At 49.7% G+C, this 18,554-nt stretch overlaps 1 protein-coding gene across 2 annotated transcripts in view; it reads left to right on the forward strand.

Moving 5' to 3' along the window:
- The window catches only part of EP400 (E1A binding protein p400), a 135,045-nt gene that overhangs the window by 110,546 nt on the left and 5,945 nt on the right, over window positions 1-18,554 (forward strand). For both annotated transcript variants that reach the window (XM_025401544.1, XM_025401545.1), the window contains 6 exons: window positions 6,280-6,493; window positions 6,636-6,874; window positions 8,732-8,950; window positions 10,790-10,985; window positions 11,372-11,496; window positions 13,491-13,637. In XM_025401544.1, coding sequence (XP_025257329.1) covers window positions 6,280-6,493; window positions 6,636-6,874; window positions 8,732-8,950; window positions 10,790-10,985; window positions 11,372-11,496; window positions 13,491-13,637 — 1,140 coding nt within the window. The remainder of the gene's footprint in view (window positions 1-6,279; window positions 6,494-6,635; window positions 6,875-8,731; window positions 8,951-10,789; window positions 10,986-11,371; window positions 11,497-13,490; window positions 13,638-18,554) is intronic.

Below are 18,554 nucleotides of genomic sequence, written 5' to 3' on the forward strand. Positions count from 1 at the left end.
GGGCATTGGCAGGATAGATGTGTGGATGATGGAATTGGATAGGGTCCAGAAATAGACCCCCTCCCCAACACACACACACACGCACGCGCGCACACACGCGCGCGCACACACACACACAGATTTTCGGTTGACCTCAGTAAAAGTGCCAAGGAAATTCAGAGGTGAACAGACTGTCTTGTCAGCAAACGGTGCCGTAACAGTTGGGCGGCCATGTGCAGAACAGTGAGCCTTGGCCTGTAACTCACACTGAATATGAAAGTCACTGCAGGTGGATCACAGGCCTGCATGTAAAAGCAAAAACTATACTGTAAGCCAAAACGGTAACATTTCTAGGAGAAAATCTGTGCTACTTTGGTTTAGGCAAAGATTTCTTAGGATACCGGAAGCCTATGAATCATGAAGAAAAATTAATACATTAGGCTTCATCAAAATTAAGGACTTCTCGTCCTTGAAAAATAGAAAATGAAAAGCATAGACTGGAAGAAAATATAAAGATTCTTCAACTCAATAGTGAGAAAACAAGCAACTTTATAAAATGGGCAGAAGATGGAGCAGTCACTTCACCAAGAAGATAGAAGAATTAGATAAATACTTGGAAAGGCGTGCAACGTCATTAGTCATTAGGGAAATGCAGAGTTTTACAACCACAGTGATACAGCATAATGTGCCTAGGAGAGTGGCTTCAGAAACAGAAGGCTGGCAGTAATGGAAGCAGCCAGGACTCTCTCACAAGGCTGTGGGAATGCAGAATCCACAGTCACTTCTGAAAACAGTTTCACTTTTTCTTATAAAACCAAGCATACTCTTACCATGCAGCTTAGCAGTTCTGCTGCTAGGTATTTCCCCAAGAGAAGTGAAAACACCAGAACGAGAACCCTCAACACCAATATTTATAGTGACTTTATTCGGGATTGCTGAAAAAGAAAACAGCCTAAATGCCCTGGTGGATGGGCTGATAAACCATGTACATTCATACAGCCCAGTCCTACCAAGGAATACAAAAGAATGAACCCCTGAGACATGCACCTCCAGGGAGGACTCTCAGATACATTTTGCAGCTAAATGAACAGTTTCAGAAGGCTTCATATGCTGTATGACTCCGTTTAAATAACATTATAAAAATGGTAAAACTAGAGAGACAAAAAAACAGATGAATGATTGCCACGTGCTGGAGATGCGGGAGGGGCTCGACTATGGAAAGGAATATGAGAACGTTGGGAGTGGTGGGGTCGTGGCAGTAGCCACATGATAATAATGTGTCTGTCAAAATTCATAGAACCACATATTGTACTCTCTGTAAACTACCCTTCAATAAATCCCTGTAAAACACTCTTTTTTTTTTTTTTTTTTTTTTTTTGAGACGGAGTCTCGCGCTCTGTCACCCAGGCTGGAGTGCAGTGGCCGGATCTCAGCTCACTGCAAGCTCCGCCTCCCGGGTTCACGCCATTCTCCTGCCTCAGCCTCCCGAGTAGCTGGGACTACAGGCGCCCGCCGCCACGCCCGGCTAAGTTTTTGTATTTTTAGTAGAGACGGGGTTTCACCGTGTTAGCCAGGATGGTCTCGATCTCCTGACCTCGTGATCCGCCCGTCTCGGCCTCCCAAAGTGCTGGGATTACAGGCTTGAGCCACCGCGCCCGGCCGTAAAACACTCTTAAGCAGTAGAATATATAAAAACACACAGTTTTTCTAGTATGTGACTTCAAGATTATTTCACTTTTCTTTGTGCTTTGCAGTAAACAACCTCAGGCTCAGTCGCTGCAGCAGATAGTAGAAGTTGTTAGGCCTGCGGCGTTGGGAATATCCTGTATGACCAATACCACTGTTTCTGTGAGGGTACCAAGCCAGAATCACTGCATTTAGTGTTTTATTTTGAAAAAGACCTGTTCTTTGTGGTATTTTAAAATGTAAAGCATTTCATTCATGACATATTTTTGTGTGGCTCTTAATGGACAAGACATTCTTCCTGGCACTGTGGGCCCAAGACACAGTGTGCTTTCATGGGAGCCTTGTAGTGCTGTGGCTAGAACATGAGAGAGGTGCAGATAGCAGTGGTGGACATGTAGGTGATTGTACTCGGGGGACTCAGAGAAGGCTTTCAGGAGAAAGTGATGTTGGGCTTCAGGAGGACAGGAAGTGCATCATCCACAGAACTGGCCCTTCTGAAGGCAGGGCCAGTCGTGTGAGCAGGGGGTCTGAGGGGAAGGGAATGGTGTGCATAGAGAATGACGTGTTGTTCTGTTTGAATGGAACACAAAAGATATTAACAGAGAAACAGTGGTTCCCTGCCTTTAAAACCATTATTATTGAGTGGCTTCTGTGTGCTTGGCACTTTGTAATATTGAGGTTAGATTGTACTGGGCTTTGGATATTGGGCTATATGGTTTTTTGTTGTTGTTGTTGTTGTTGTTTTGTTTTTTATTTTGAGACGGAGTCTCGCTCTGTCACCCAGGCTGGAGTGTAGTGGCGCGATCTCGGAGTGGCGTGATCTCAGCTCACTGCAGCCTTCGCCTCCTGGGTTCAAGCAGTTCTCTGCCTCAGCCTCCCAAGTAGCTGGGATTACAGGTGTCCGCCACCACACCTGGCTAATTTTTGTATTTTTAGTAGAGACGGGGTTTCACCATCTTAGCCCAGCTGGTCTTGGACTCCTGACTTCGTGATCCACCCACCTCTCACCCTCCCAAAGTGCTGGGATTACAGGCACGAACCACCGCGCCCGGCCTAGATACGGATTTTATTCACCAGGCAGTGGGGAGCGCTTAACGGTCTTCGAGCAGAGAGATGTTCTAGGAGGATTAATGTGATACTACATATCTAGAATTGATTAGGGTAGAAGAGGCTAAGGAGAAAACAATTTCTTTTTTTCTTTCTTTTTTTTTTTTTTTTTGAGACAGCATCTTGCTGTTGCTCCGGCTGGAGTGCAGGGGTGCAGTCACAGCTCGCTGCAGCCTCACACTCACAGACTTAAGCAATCCTCCCGCCTCAGCTTCCTTAGTAGTTGGGATGCGAAAACTGTTTAGTCCAGAAAAGGATGACTTCTGTTTCTGGTAACAAGATGAGTTAAGTTATTTTTATACCACCTCTTAATGAGAATAACTAAAGTTATTGGATAAACATTTTTAAAGCTTCAGGGAACTGACAAGAATAATTAGTTATCAGGCCCAAATCTAAGGGAGGGAAGAAACTCAGAGAGAGAAACAGGATTCATTGAAGTCATGTTTGCCTTGAAAATAAATTTCAGCCTGTGGGATGAGGGAACTCAAATTCAAGTCCAAGGCTGGGCCAAGGTGGAGAATCTAAAAAGGAAACTGCTGATACACCGAGGTAGGCTCCCAGGTGGCTAAACCCTTAGGGCGAGAGTGAACCAGAAGCAGAATCCATCTGCCCTTGGCCTTCAGAGGTCAAAAGAAGAGTTGCCCTTGGATTGAGCAGTGGAGCATGGTGGGGATGGCCCCTGAGAGGTTGAAGCCACAGGTCAGTTTGCAGTTCAAGTTGATATTACCTTAAGAGTGTCTCCGGCACTCCCTCACATCAAGTGAAGTAGACCTGCTTCACTGGGCGTGTTCCTGTGCAGCCGACCAGGAACAAATGCAGATTCTCTCTGGAGGATTATGCTTTCTTGACTTCTGAGAATCTCCACAAATAGTTTTCTAGTATAATACAATATAGTAGAATACAAAATAACTAAACAGAAAAGGCATTGTGAGTGAGAATCAGCGGGATGGCAGACACTGGATAGGCCTGCAAAGATGAGCGATATTGGGATTATCAGGTTTAGATTTTAAAGGTTAGGCTTTCAGACTGGGCGCAGTGTCCCACGCCTATAATCCTAGCATTTTGGGAGGCCAAGGAGAGTGGATCACAAGGTCAGGAGACAGAGACCATTCTGGCTAACATGGTGAAACCCCATCTCTATTGAAAATACAAAAAAAAAAATTAGCCAGATGTGGTGGCATGCGTGTGTAGTCCTAGCTACTCGGGAGGCTGAAGCAGGAGAATCGCTTGAACCCACGAGGTGGAGGTTGCAGTGAGCCGAGATCACACCACTGCACTCCAGCCTGGGTGACAGAGCGAGACTCCGTTAAAAAAAAAAAAAAGAAGTTATGCTGTCTATTTTAAGGAAATAAAAGAGAAGATTGAGAATATCTGAATATCTGTAATCAGGAAACTATGTATAGAAAGAATATAGAGAACTTTTAGAGAAGTCTGATTACCCAAGTTGGGGGAAACAAACCAAACTTATGAGTGGGCTTTAAAATATCACACAATTGAGGAGAAAATGAGGGAAGTGGAGGCAAAATCAGAAGACATCCTACACGCGACATGGGATGACAAGATGACACATGGAGGACATGGTGACAGGGCCTGATAGGTGGTTACTGACTGTCAGACAGAAAATTGAGCAGAGTCAATATTTGAAGACGGAATAGTTTTTAAGAACTTACTAATGACACTGATGCATTTATGTAGAAAGTCTAATCCCAATCAAGGATGAGAAAAGGAACCAAGTCTGGTCTGCATAATGCCAGTGACCAAGAGGTCTTTCAGGCAGCCACAGGAAAAGACAGATTGCCTTCAGAGGTGGAGCAGCGCGCTTGCCAGTGGCAGTAGTGAGGCCGGGAGCCAGCAGGTGTCGTCGTCGTGCCAGGGAAAGGAAGTTGCTGCCAGCCTGGGGCTCTGCGGCTCTTGGAAATATCTTAAAGAACAAGGGAGGCCGGGTGTGGTGGCTCACACCTATAATCCCAGCACTTTGGGAGGCCGAGGTGGGCGGATCTCCTGAGGTCGGGAGTTCGAGACCAGCCTGACCAACATGGAGAAACCCCATCTCTACTAAAAATACAAAATTAGCCAAGTGTGGTGGCGCATGCCTGTAATGCCAGCTATTCAGGAGGCTGAGGCAGGAGAATTGCTTGAACCCTGGAGGCGGAGGTTGCAGTGAGCCAAGATTGCGCCATTGCAGTGCAGCCTGGGCAACAAGAGCAAAACTCTGTCTAAAAAAAGAGCAATGAAAAACGGCAAAATAAAGCAGTTTTCAACTTTGGAACTTCACTGAATGATATGCTTTAAGCAGAAGAAAGGTGTTCCCAGCGGGAGGTGGTAACAAGGTCGGCTCGTGGATGAACGCAAGAGCTCGCTGGGGTTAGAAAGAGGAAATAAATACACAGGATAGTAACATGCAAGCTGGGGAAGGGGCAGAGGGGCTGAAGTGTGCACAGGTCTCGTTACTGTTTAGGAAGAGCATGGAGTGTTTAGACTTTGGCAAGCATCCGTGGTAATTCCAGACGAGCCACCAGAAGAGCGAGAGCAGAGCGAGTTGCTCCCAACCATGGCAGGGGATGTTGGTGAGGAGTCATCTGAGAGGAGGCAAGAAAGGAGATGAAAAGAAACATGCAGCAGCTGGGTTGAATGGAAAACATGGAGTAACATGCCAGATTTCCATCCAGATGCATAAGCAATGAGACGTAAAAGGATCAAGACAGACTAAAAATACACGGCACATCGGAACCAAGGGAGCTGGCAGAGGTCAGCTGAAGAGACATTGCAGAGGTGGCATGGTTGCGTTTGCCTTCCACTTTATGGTGGGACAAGGAAGGGTGGTGGGGCAAGGTGAGATAGGGTGAGGAAGCCACTCTGGCTGCCACTTCTGCCTGCGGGCCAGAGTGGACTGCAGGGCACAGTGAGGATGCTCTGAATTTTAGGCAAGATGAAGGTAAGATGCCACAAAACCCCAAGCACATGGTGAGAGACTCAGGGCTGTAGTTTCAGCACAGATGGGGGCGGTGGTAGAGAGCCAGGACTGTGGGCTGCGTCGGGGCTGTAGTTTCAGCACAGATGGGGGCGGTGGTAGAGAGCCGGGGCTGTGGGCTGCGTCGGGGCTGTAGTTTCAGCACAGATGGGGGCGGTGGTAGAGAGCCAGGACTGTGGGCTGCGTGTCTGTGGGTAGCATGGGTGCCGCAAGGACAGTCGTTATGTTCCTGGGGACCAAGAGGTCTTTGTGCAGGGGAGGAGGGACAGGACAGCCTTTTCAGCATATGCATGGGAGTGTCGTCATCTCAACCGCGTTTCTGTGGGTGATGTGATCCGCTGTAAGAAAACATTGCTCAAGGCACTTGCTTTTGAATTGACACGTGAAATCAGCAGTTGTCAAAAGACTGAACTCTAGCGTGTGTTTCACTTGTTTCGCCTCTGAAGTTGGGTGCTCTTATCTGCCCTGCTCTGAGTGTGAACAGCTCTGAGTGCTGTGTGAAATATTTGATGAGGTCCTCTGTTTGCCTTTTCTAGACGCCGGGAGGCTCTGCTCCTGCCCAGGTGGTGCACACCCAGCCCCCGCCACGGGCAGTCGGCTCCCCAGCCACGGCGACCCCTGACCTGGTGTCCATGGCAACGACTCAGGGTGTTCGAGCAGTCACTTCTGTGACAGCCTCGGCCGTGGTCACTACCAGCCTGACCCCAGTGCAGACCCCGGCGCGGTCTTTGGTGCCCCAGGTGTCCCAAGGTAAAGCCAGGCTGGGAGCTTTCTCTGACACGCGTCTGCTGTGGCGCATGTGAGGGCTCAGCTGCTGCTTGCTCTCTGAGAATGAGGATCTGAAGGTGGGCGAGTATCCCTGTCCAGACCTAATGAGCAAACCTCTTCATAGCCACAGGAGTTCAGCTCCCTGGAAAAACCATCACACCTGCACATTTCCAGCTTCTCAGGCATCAGCAACAGCAGCAGCAGCAGCAGCAACAGCAACAGCAGCAACAGCAGCAGCAGCAGCAGCAGCAGCAGCAGCAGCAGCAGCAGACGACGACGACGACTTCTCAGGTGCAAGTTCCGCAGATCCAAGGCCAGGCCCAGTCTCCAGCACAGATCAAAGCTGTGGGCAAGCTGACGCCGGTGAGCATTTCCCGGAGGACCATGGACGTGTGCGTCTTGTGGTCAGTCAGCCCAGCGTCTGTGAGGTGGTGCCTGCTTGCATGGTGCAGTCCAGAGTGTATTTTGCAAACGTCTAGCACTGCCTGTTTGTAGGACGCGTGCTTCGTTTTATTGATCTAAAACTTCCCATGTCATAACACTTTGATCATGCCTTAGAGAAGTATCTTACGCGTATTCAGAGCACTTTGAAGACATTAACACCCAGCATGCAAATGTGTCTTCTTGCTTAGGGGTCTTGTGCCTTGTGTTCAGCATCAGTCTCTAGGGAGGACTAGACAGCCCGCTTGGTGCGGTTCTGGACCAGAGAAAGTGCTGGTGAGAAGGCATTCCTCACAGTGTCGGGAGAGCAGGCAGTGGACCCTGGGTTGGTTTCGGTGTGGTTCGTGTGCAGTACTGTTTCTCAGAGGTGGTCATTGGGGTACTGATGTACCTGATTTTTGCTAACCTCTGTACCAGCTTTGCTGTTCTTTATGTAAATGTATTCATTTTAAAAGGAAATGTTGGGCTGGGCGCAGCGGCTCACGCCTGTGATCCGAGCACTTTGGGAGGCCGAGGTGGGCAGATCATTTAAGGTCAGGAGTTTGAGACCAGCCTGGTCAACATGGTGAATCCCTATCTCTACTAAAAATAAAAAAGCCAGACGTGGTGGCGGGTGCCTGTAATCCTAGCTGAGGCCCGAGAATCGCTTGAACCTGGAAGGCAGAGGTTGTAGTGAGCCGAGATTGTGCCACTGCACTCCAGCCTGGGTGACAGAACGAGACTCTGTCTCAAATGAAAAAAAAAGGAAATGTTATACCCCTACCATAAATGGAAAACCATTAATACTTGTCATAGAAAGTAACCAGAGAAATACATGGAATGAAGACAAGACAATATTTTGAAGTTTCAGCTCACTGTTGGGCCTGCCGGAGTGCTTGAGTCTGGGCCTCTCCATGGTCTAGAAGGGAGGAAGTGGGCTGCGGGAGACACAGACTCAGCTGAGGGCCTGTCCTGGGGCTGTCAGCAGGGCTGTTGGTGGAATTTAGACATCGAGCTTATCCTGTTCCTGTCACACCAGCCATTCCTCGAGGGCTCCGTGGTCATATGTGGCTGTGGCTCCACCCTGGGGAGTCCCCGTCTAGCCCACTTGTATCCTGCAGGAAGTGGCGCTGGAGAGGGCTAAATTAGAACGCTGTGCTCAGGAACTCCAGGCCCAGCAGAGGCAACTATCGGAGCCAGAGCTGGGCTTTGACCCCCCGGCCCACAGCCACACAGGTGCCTTTACCTGCCGCTGTTCAACCACTGAGACACCAGTGCCTTCGGCGTCGAGGCTGCCACCCAGCCTTGGCTGCCAGGAGTCCTGTGTGCCGGGTGTTTGCCTGGCTCCTTCGTTCCTCACTCTGCCCTCTCCCAAATCCATTTCAAAGCCAGTTTCACTTCCAGCCTTTCAAAAGACACTTGATAGTCCTGATCAACTCATTATAGGTTTTCTTAAAAATTTTTTTCTTAAAATGTTTTTTGAACTTATAAACTAATAAATAAGTTTGGTTGGCACTACCGATTTAAATCGACTTGTTGTGAGGGATAATAGAAATTTTGCTATGAACTTATCAGTCAGAATCCCTGTTTGTAGCTTTCACCTGACAAAATGCTTATTTTTAATAAATGAACACCTGAAAGATACTGGGCAGCCCATAGAAGGCAGTCTGGATGCTGCACAGTAGCAGGTGCCTGCTTTGGTATTTAGTGGGCAGTAGAGGGGTGGCTTAGGATCAAGATGTCTACTTAAGAATGGAGCACAGTTAATGTTGAAGAGAAGATACTTTGCTTGTATTTTAGGAACACCTCATCAAAATGCAGAAGCAGAAACTGCAGATGCCCCCGCAGCCCCCGCCGCCACAGGCCCAGTCTGCGCCCCCGCAGCCGACAGCCCAAGTGCAGGTGCAGGCCTCACAGCCCCCGCAGCAGCAGAGCCCCCAGCTCACCACGGTCACGGCCCCAAGGCCTGGAGCCCTGCTGACGGGCACCACCGTGGCCAACCTCCAGGTGGCCCGGCTCGTAAGTGTCAGTTTCTGTTTATTTTCCAAAAGCAGCGTTTTTTTATGTTTTAACACAGCTATTGTGCTTGCTCGGCTGCGTGTCACGTGTTACAGGAGTGAGTGTGAGATGGGATCTTTTCCCCAAGAACTTAGTGCCCCTTGGACAGAGGACGGGACTCACCACTTGTGGAGCATTAACACTGCAGCAGCTCCCAGAGGCCATCCAGGCATCAGCAAGCTTCTCAGGGCCTGAACGGGGGTGGGTGGAGCGTGAGCAAGGTGAGGTGCAGCCTGCGTGGTGTCCTGTGCTGCTGAGGGAGCGTGTGGGGACCAAGGCCCGCGTGGCTGGAGCAGAGGGCACTGTGCATGTAAGCCGTAGGCATGGGTAGGTAGCCGTCTCTGAAGCTGCTCTCAGGTGACCGCTGGAGGCAGGAGAGCATTTGGAGATTTCAGAAGGGACTAGCATCAGGCACAAGTGCTGTCTGGGAAGACCGGCTCTCAGCAGGTGCCAGCGTCCCAGGGCAGGCAGGGTCCCTGCACCCTGAGCAGAGCTCAGTAGGGGTGCTGGTGACAGCTGCCCTGATAGAGGCTCACCCTGAGCTAGACTTTGCCCTTTGTTGTCTTGTGTCTTTCACCTGGCCCAGCGCTCATGGACTGCCCCAGACAGGGATAAGGGTCTTACTATTAATTCCATTTTACAGGTTGAGAAACTGAGGCACATAGGCTAAGTTCCCACCCAAATTCCACAACCAGTCAGCTGCAACTCAAGCTAGGATTTGGGGACCTGGGTGCTCAGGCTCAGCTGTGTGGGTGCTGGACCCCCACTTTGGGTCTTCCCTGGGAGGGGCTAGCCCTCCACAACAGAGTGAGTAGAAGTGGATGAAAAACTACAAAAGGGTGCTCAGTTTCAATCATGTTCACAAAAATGCAAATTCACTGAGAAGAATGGTAACACCTAGTGGTGGCCAGGGCACAGGGGTCTTGTTGGACAGGAATCAGTGGCCTCTTTTTGGAGAGGATTTTGGTAATTAAGCTATAAAAATGTGCCTGCTTATTTAACTAAACACTCCTCTTATGTCCTAGAGAAATAACAGAACATTTACAAAGTGATGAATATACAAGCTTGTTTGCTTCATGAATGTTAGAGGGAATTAAATATCCATTACTAAGAATTTCATTAAGTAAATTATGTATCATCCAAACAATGGAATATTAAGCAACTTTGAAAGTGGTTTTTTGTAAAGGGAAGAGAAACAGATTTCAAAATATTTATAATTCATGTCACTTTTGCACACTTTCACGGTGAGCCACATGGATAGGAACAGTGGCTGAAGGCTAAATACCAGTTTTAACATTCAGATGTGAGTAGTTCGAGGAGTGTGGGTAATTTTTACTTTGTATTTTCTTACGTAATCTTAGTCTTTATACATACAACAATAGAGCTATTTCCACTTACCATTTTTAAAATAGTAATTTAAGAGAAAATGTGTGGGACGGGAGGCTGTGGCAGTCATTTTGAAGTGAGGGACAGGCTTCTGTGGGAAATGGGTCAGGATGTGGTTACTGGTGTGGTTCAGGAGATGGAGGGAAGTGAAGGTGATGTCCCACGAGATCACTGACATCTAGACGCAGCAGCACGTGTGATGAGCCTGCAGGTCTTGCGGGAGCTTCAGAAGCACAGGCTGACCTGTGACTCTGAGGCGTGCAGATCACTCGGTTTTCCTTTTATGTCGGGCTACTTTCAACTTTGTTGATCTTTGTAAATTTTCTCATGGCATGACCTCTTGTGGGGAAGTATTTGGAGAGACATACCATGTCCTGAATTTCTCTGGACTCTCCCATTATTTCTACTGTTTAGACCCGGGTTCCTACTTCTCAGCTGCAGGCGCAAGGGCAGATGCAGACCCAGGCACCCCAGCCAGCCCAGGTGGCCTTGGCGAAGCCTCCAGTGGTGTCCGTCCCGGCAGCTGTGGTCTCCTCGCCGGGAGTCACCACCCTGCCCATGAACGTCGCGGGGATCAGCGTGGCGATCGGTCAGCCACAGAAGGCAGCAGGTGCCGGCCCCAGCACACCCTCCCCTCCTGGGCTTGAGCCCGGTTTCACAGGCCTCTCTGGTGGCAGTGGTCGCCAGCAACCTGTGTTCTTTCCTCGCACCCACCCACTTGAGCCGTCACATGTTCTGGCACAAACGTGCCTTGGCGCTTTCCAGGCACAAGGCTTGGTCCTCAGTTGAACTGTTAACATTTTGAAATTTCCATCTTAATTTAAGTGTAATTTGTGAACCCAGAAACATTTTAATGTAGTTACGGGATGGCTTACTTGTCTGCATAGAGTTTCATAGTTTATTATTTTCTGTAGAGGTGAGTCCGTTGGAACAGCTTGGCGTGAGCCTCGAGCTCTTTCCCCAATGTGCTGACTAAGCGGCTTTTGCTGCCTGCAGGACAGACCGTGGTGGCCCAGCCTGTGCACGTGCAGCAGCTGCTGAAGCTGAAACAGCAGGCCGTCCAGCAGCAGAAGGCCATCCAGCCGCAGGCTGCCCAGGGCCCGGCAGCTGTCCAGCAGAAGGTACTGGGGCTGGGGGATTCTCACCTCTGGGTCTATGCCAAGGCAAAGCTGGCTGCTGGAGGAGAGGGTCCTGAGCAGACAAGGCCCCTTGTGGCAGCCCAGGCTTTTCAGAGGGTGGCTTCAAGGGCTGGAGGTGCTAGTGTGGTCATCCTTGTTGGTTTTTCCTTCCTTTTAAAGGTGAACGCTGTGTGTGATGTGACAAGTGAGGCTGAGGTCTTGGCAGGGGGGTGGAGGGGGTATAGTCTGTGAGGATGGCTGGGTGCCAGGTAAGAAGGCTGCATGGCATTGGGACAGACACAGGGGATGCAGTTACATGATGGGGCCAGTGGGCTCAGGGAAGCAGACGCAGCTCACACCACAGGACCCGCCTGGACTCCTAGTGGAGGACAGGGACGCCACACGGTCTGGACCCCAGAGAGAATGCGGCCTCTGTGCATGTTCGTGGTGAAAGGGGAGAATACACACCAGGGACTGACGTGGATGGGGGTGCAGCAGGGCACCGGGCTCCGAGGGTGTCTACAGGCTCAGCCAGCTCCCTGAGACGACACCTGTGCCTCTCAGCAGCCAGTGCTATGTTGAAGGACGTGAGGGACATACAGTGGTGAGACAGCTCTGCCTCCAGGGACATCTGCTCATGGTGGCTCATCGGTGACACCCAGCCCAAGTCCCGGGCTTTGGATGGCTGGTGTGGGCCCTCAGACCCCATGTTCTGTTGGCACTGCTCTCTGGCTAGAGTTAGAAGGCGGGCTCTGATGGGAAGCCACGTGGCTGTGCGGGGAGCTACCCTGTTCCCTGAGCGCTGTGCTGGCCCCCTGCAAGCACCTGGTGCTCATCTTCAAGATGGAGGATGTTGTTTTGAGGAAACTGAGGCTCAGAGAAAAGGACTTGCCCAGATCACAGGGCCAGTAAAAGGCGGCTGGCTGACTCCAGCGGACCCAGGGTGCTTTGTGTCACACCAGCTGGACACTGGCTGTGCTGTGAGCCGCTGCCACCTCCTGCAGAAGACCAGTGCTCAGGAACCCTGTGGTGAAGCCCTGCTGGTTGCCAGCGATGGCGTGCTCTGTGGGGAGCTGGAAGCAGAGCTGTCTTTGGAACCCAGAGCGGGAGGGAGTGAGCACTGAGGGAACACAAGCCGGGAGGCACAGGGTGTCTGGGTAATGCCATCAGCTCCGCAGTGGCTGGGTTCCGAAGACCAGCCTGCATCCCCACTCGGCACGACCGCTGCAGGGAAGTGCATGTCCTTTGGGTCGGGATGGTCATCTGCGTTTATTTACCTCTAGAAGAAGGAGATGGTACTGAGACTTACCTCCCAGGCCTGGTCAGCAGCCGCTGGGTGCATCATGGTGGTCCATGGGCAGATGTGGCCACGCTGATGCACAGGTGGGCGTGGTCCCTCAGGCGTGAGCTGTGCTTGAGGGAGCAGTGGAAGGCTGCAGCTGAAGTGCCAGGCTGTGTTCCTACGATTGGACAGAAACGCCCTTAGATGTTAGAAACCCCTACTTACCCATAGCATGGCTGATACATCAGATACGTAAACTTCAGACGTGCACAATATGATATGCAAAAATTGTGCATACCAGTTTGTTACCCCTTGTACTAAATATTTTCTCTGTGTCTGCCAAATTCTTAAATTGGATTTGAGAGATTGTGATCGGTTTCAGTCACCTAAGTAGCAGCCCTGCGCAGGTGTGCCAAGGGTGTCAGGGTGCCCCACCAGCCCAGCTATGCAGGGAGCAGCATCCCGGGTGGGGTAGGGTGCAGGCAACTGCCGGGCCTCCTGGAGGAGAAGCTGGTGGCCAGGCCGCGTGGGCAGAGGTTTGCCAGGAGGCAGCGTCAGGCGCAGAGGGCAGGGGATGTGGGTACACACAGGGTTGGTCTGGGAGGTAGGCTGGAAAGGGGCTGGGTTCTGCCGTAGGGCCCAGAGCAGTCAGGAGTCCCGGGAGTCTTGAGCGCAGCGTGGTCTCTGCGGCCCTAATTTCGCAGTCTCTCCCCAGATCACTGCACAGCAGATCACCACCCCTGGCGCGCAGCAGAAGGTCGCCTACGCCGCACAGCCGGCCCTTAAGACCCAGTTTCTTACCACACCCATCTCCCAGGCCCAGAAACTGGCCGGGGCCCAGCAAGTGCAGACCCAGATCCAGGTGAGTGGGGAACAGGGTGAGGGCCCAAGTGTCAGGAGTGGGTGCCTGGCCTTTGGCTTGTATGTCTCGTGGGCTTTGCCAGCTCCCAGCTCTCGGTGGCTCCACTAGGTGGTGTACTGGAGGAAGTGTTGTCTCCTGGCCTCAGGTTTCAGCCGCGCTGGCTCCTGGGAAGGCTCCTCTCTGCAGGTGCCTGTTCCGGCTGTCGCCAGCTTTGCCTTCATGTTCTGGATGTCGATCTCCAGCTCTGGGGGGTACAGCTGCCATCTCCCAGTTCCAGGCTCCTCTTCTCCCTTCCTAGTGTCTTTTTAAAAAATATATTTTATTTTATTTTTCGATATTTCTTGTTCATCAAGTTCTACCTGGTGTCTTTGGGAGAATGGAGTTCCTGATTTCATGTGTGCAGTGTGCCCTCCCGTCTTCCTCTCTGCCTAGAGCTTTTATGTCCTGCTTCCTCCCAGAGCTTATGGAGTTACCTCCCTGCATCCTCCTCTAAGAGCGAGGGAGTTTTACCTTCTCAGCTGGTCTTCCACCCTCCTGGAATTGGTTTTTGGGTTTGAGATAGAAACAGGAATTCAATTTGATGTGCCCTATGAACACCCTATTTTCAGCCCCATTTATTAAAAAGCCCACTCTGTCATCCATCAATCCACAGTGCCGCCTCCACCCGAGATCCTGTGGGGACATTCAGGGCTTTGTGTCTCAGAGGTCGTGCTGGTCCTACTGCACTCTCGCTCTGAGTGGCCGTGACACTTGGTGTCTGGAGGGCCAGTCCCCCTACCACACCCTTCCTTGGGTGTAAGGTGCCTATTCTTGGCTCTTTACCCTTCCGTGTTAATTTTAGTTAGCTTAATTCATGCACTACAATCAAAACTGCTGAAAGTTTTTGTTAGAATTGCATTGATTCTGTAGCTCTGTTTAGGGGAGAGTTAACATCTTTACAGTCTTTTTTTTTGAGATGGAGTCTCGCTCTGTCACCCAGGCTGGAGTGCAGTGGCCGGATCTCAGCTCACTGCAAGCTCCGCCTCCCGGGTTCACGCCATTCTCCTGCCTCAGCCTCCCGAGTAGCTGGGACTACAGGCGCCCGCCACCTCGCCCGGCTAGTTTTTTTTTGTATTTTTTAGTAGAGACGGGGTTTCACTGTGTTAACCAGGATGGTCTCGATCTCCTGACCTCGTGATCCGCCCGTCTCGGCCTCCCAAAGTGCTGGGATTACAGGCTTGAGCCACCGCGCCCGGCCTATCTTTACAGTCTTGGCTTCAGATTCACCAATATGATACATTTTTTGTAAGTCTTTTTTAATGCCTTTTAGTGAAGTTTTCTAATTTTTTTTGTGAAAGTCTTACAGATTATGTTAGTTTTATTCTTAATCAGTATTTTTTGATGCTTTTGTAAATGGTATGCTTTTAATTTCTGTTTTCTGTCTCTGGCCGTTGTACATTTTTGTACATTGGTTTTTTATTTTGGCCGCCTTGGTAGATTCTGGTTATTTGAATAATTTATCTTAGGATTTGGTTTTGTTGCATTTCCTTCGTATACAGTTGTATCACGTGTAAATCGTGACGATCTACTTCTCCCATCTTAAACCCTTGCTTGCTCCCGCCTGACTGTGCTCCCGCCTTATTGTGCTCCCACCTTACTGTGCTGGCTGGGACCTGCAGCACAGTGGTGAATGTCAGAGTCCATATGTCACTGTGAAGTAAGGTGTTTGCTGTGTTTTTTGTCAGAGTAAGAAAATTCTGTTCTTTCCTACTTTGCTGGAAGTTTCTGTTCCTCTTTGTTAATGGTGCTTTTTGTCTTGTTTAAAGCCCGTGTGTATGAACTCCCTCCCTTACACATCTCCTCTAGCCTCAAGGCTTTAAGTCCTGTCTCGGTGCGAATGATGCCCAGATTCATGTCTGCAGCCACTTACTGTCCTGAGTTCCAGATTATTCATCCTACCTGCCTTTGACAGATCCATGGAGATGTCTGATACCTCAGCCCTCAGGTGTGTACGCCTGACTTGCTCCTACCAGAGGCTTCTGGCTCAGGAAGGACAGCTGTCTCTGCAGACCTTTGCCTACTTGAGAAACCCCTACAGTCACCCATACAGGTCCAGCCCATTGGCAGGCAGTTGTGTGTGCTTGACTTCCAGAAGAGACCTGGACCAGCCACTTCCTGTTTCTGCCGTCAGCCCCTCCTCCGCACCCCTTCCCTGGTTGTTGCCATCTCTCCTGCTTCCTTTTTGCCATCCGTCCCCCAGGATACTCTGTGGTTGTGGGTTTGTGTGTGGCTGGGTGGAGGGTATGGGGGTGTGGATGTCTCCTGGCCTGTGCACCCCTCTGCACTTGCTCCTCTGCACCTGTGTCCCTACCAGCCTTGCTCACACCCCCTTCCTGTTCACCTTTTCTGCTCTCTGTTTCTGTATTGTCACCTTCAACAAATACTGTAATTACTTGGATCAGATGATTTTGTCTCTTCCAATAAAGCCAGCCCCATGAGTATAGGCGTGCGCGAGGGCTGTTAGTACAGTGGACAGATGGACTGTTGTAGCGGGTTATAGTCGTTGAATCCTGTGATGTTCAATCATCGCTGTGTTCTGGGGTGACTCACGGGATCCTGTGGTGGTTGTCGTTGTGCATGGATGAGTTCAGTTGCTGCTCTCATGTGTGCTGCCTCACGGCATCGGGCGGCACGGCCTAGTTCGAGTGCTCTGCCTGCCTTGTCAGGTCTGTTTCTGAGACGGGCTCCTGCTTGTGTTGCCCAGGCTGGCCTCGCACCCCTGAGCTCAAGCAGTTCTCCCTCCTCAGCCTCCGGAGTGCCTGGGACCGCAGGTGTGTGCCACGATGCCAGGCTTTTGCCAGGGTTTTTACTTCCTTTCCTTTCTTTTATTTTGCTATTCATTTTCTAACTTGTTAAGATGGAATACCACCTGAGCTTATTTCACAAATTTTATTATTTGGTTTTCCTTCAGTCTTAAATATTTTTGAATTTCCATTTTGATTTCTTCTTTATTCCCTGGGTTCTTTAAAGAAGTGTTTCTTAATTTCCAGGTGAGGTTTTCCAGTTCTTTTTATTATTGACTTAAAAATAAATCTTCATTGTATCATCAGAGAATGAGGTCTGAATGAGTTCAGTCTTTGGAATTTGTGGAAACTTGCTATCTGCTAAATACAGTCAGTTTTAAAAAATGGTCTGTGTCCTTCCCAAGCAGTCTTCAGGGTGGTTCCAGTTGTGAGATGGTTTTGTTGTGACGGGGTCAGGTTTACTGTTTGTGTCATTTCGGTCTCGTGTGTACTGCCAATCACTTGTGTTACTAGGTATTGAGAAGCGTGTGTAGATGTCCTGTTCTGAGTATGCATTTATCTGTTTCTCCTTACCTTTCTCTCTGGTTTTGCTTTATATCTTAGATGGTTTTTCATTAGCCACATTTAAGTTTAAAGTTTTAAATTTTGTTATTTTGAAATGACTCTTACTATTTTCAGTAATATCTCTGGTCTTGAAGCCTATCTGCCTTGTATGAGTAAAGCATCACCCTCCTGTTGGAAGTTTCTGGTCTGTATTTTTCCCTCCTTGTTGTCAGCCATTCTCTGTGTGCCCCGCGTCACTCCTCTGAGCAGCTCGCAGGCAGGTCCGGCACTGCGGTGAGGTCAGGCTTTCCGTCTGTGACTCTTACCTGAAACATGTGCCCACTCGTCTGTATATAAGGGTGGGTATAAGGGTGGGTATGTTTGAATTTCTGGCTTCTCTTTTGTTTGGACCCTGTTTGTCTTGCTTGTTCTGTTTTTTCTTTCCTCCCTTCCTTGCCTTCTTTTGAGCCACCTTTTTAAATTTTTTTTATTTTTTATTTTTTCAATTTTTGCCCCTCTGCCAGTGAAAAATTTTATATTTTCTTTCTGTTCTTTAAGTGGTTACCTTAAAATCTCCATGTGCACACTTCTGTATCAGAGTATGAAGTTAACGGTTGCCTCTAACCTGTTCTCCAGCGATGATCTTATCACACAGTAGCTCAGTTTGTTCATTTCAAATGCTGCTGTTAGCGTGCGTTTTAATTCTGTCCTTTTTCTTTTTTTTTTTTTTTTTGACGCAGCGTCTCGCTCCGTCGCCCAGGCTGGAGTACAGTGGTGCGATCTTGGCTCACTGCAACTTCCGCCTCCTGTGTTCAAGCGATTATCCTGCCTCAGCCTCCTGAATAGCTGAGATTACAGGCACATGCCACCAGGCCCGGCTAATTTTTATATTTTTAGTAGAGATGGGTTTCACCATATTGGCCAGGCTAGTCTCGAACTCCTGACCTCGTGATCCACCTGCCTCAGCCTCCCGAAGTGTTGGGATTACAGGTGTGAGCCACCATGCGTGGCCATAATTCTGTCCTTTTTCATCTTGGACTTTTTATGTGGAATTGCTTTCCTTCCACTTGACCCATCCTTTGGAATTTCCTTAAGTGCTTGAAAATGCCTGTGTGTCGTTCTTGTTCCTGGGAGACAGTTTTGCTTAGTACAGAATTCCCAATTGGCATTGTCTTTTTTTGTTTGTTTTTATTTTTGTTTTTTTCGAGACAGAGTCTCACTCTCCTATGCTAGAGTGCAGTGGCACGATCTCGGCTCACTGAAACCTCCGCCTTCCATGTTCAAGAGATTCTCCTGCCTCAGCCTTCCAAGTAGCTGGGACTACAGGCGTGCACCACCATGCCCAGCTAATTTTTGTATTTTTAGTAGAGGTGGGGTTTCACCGTGTTGGCCAGACTGGTCTCGAACTCCTGACCACGGCTAATCCACCTGCCTTGGCCTCCCAAAGTGCTGGGATTACAGGCATGAGCCACCGTGCCCGGCCGGCATTGTTTTCTGAGTGCATTCACTGTATCATTTCCTCACTATGGCTGCTTTTGTTGTTGAAGAGGAGCCGGTATCTGTCCAGCCTTTCACTCTTCCAGGGTCACCT

The sequence above is a fragment of the Theropithecus gelada genome, chromosome 11 (assembly GCF_003255815.1).
Source record: "Theropithecus gelada isolate Dixy chromosome 11, Tgel_1.0, whole genome shotgun sequence".
Classification (NCBI taxonomy): domain Eukaryota; kingdom Metazoa; phylum Chordata; class Mammalia; order Primates; family Cercopithecidae; genus Theropithecus; species Theropithecus gelada.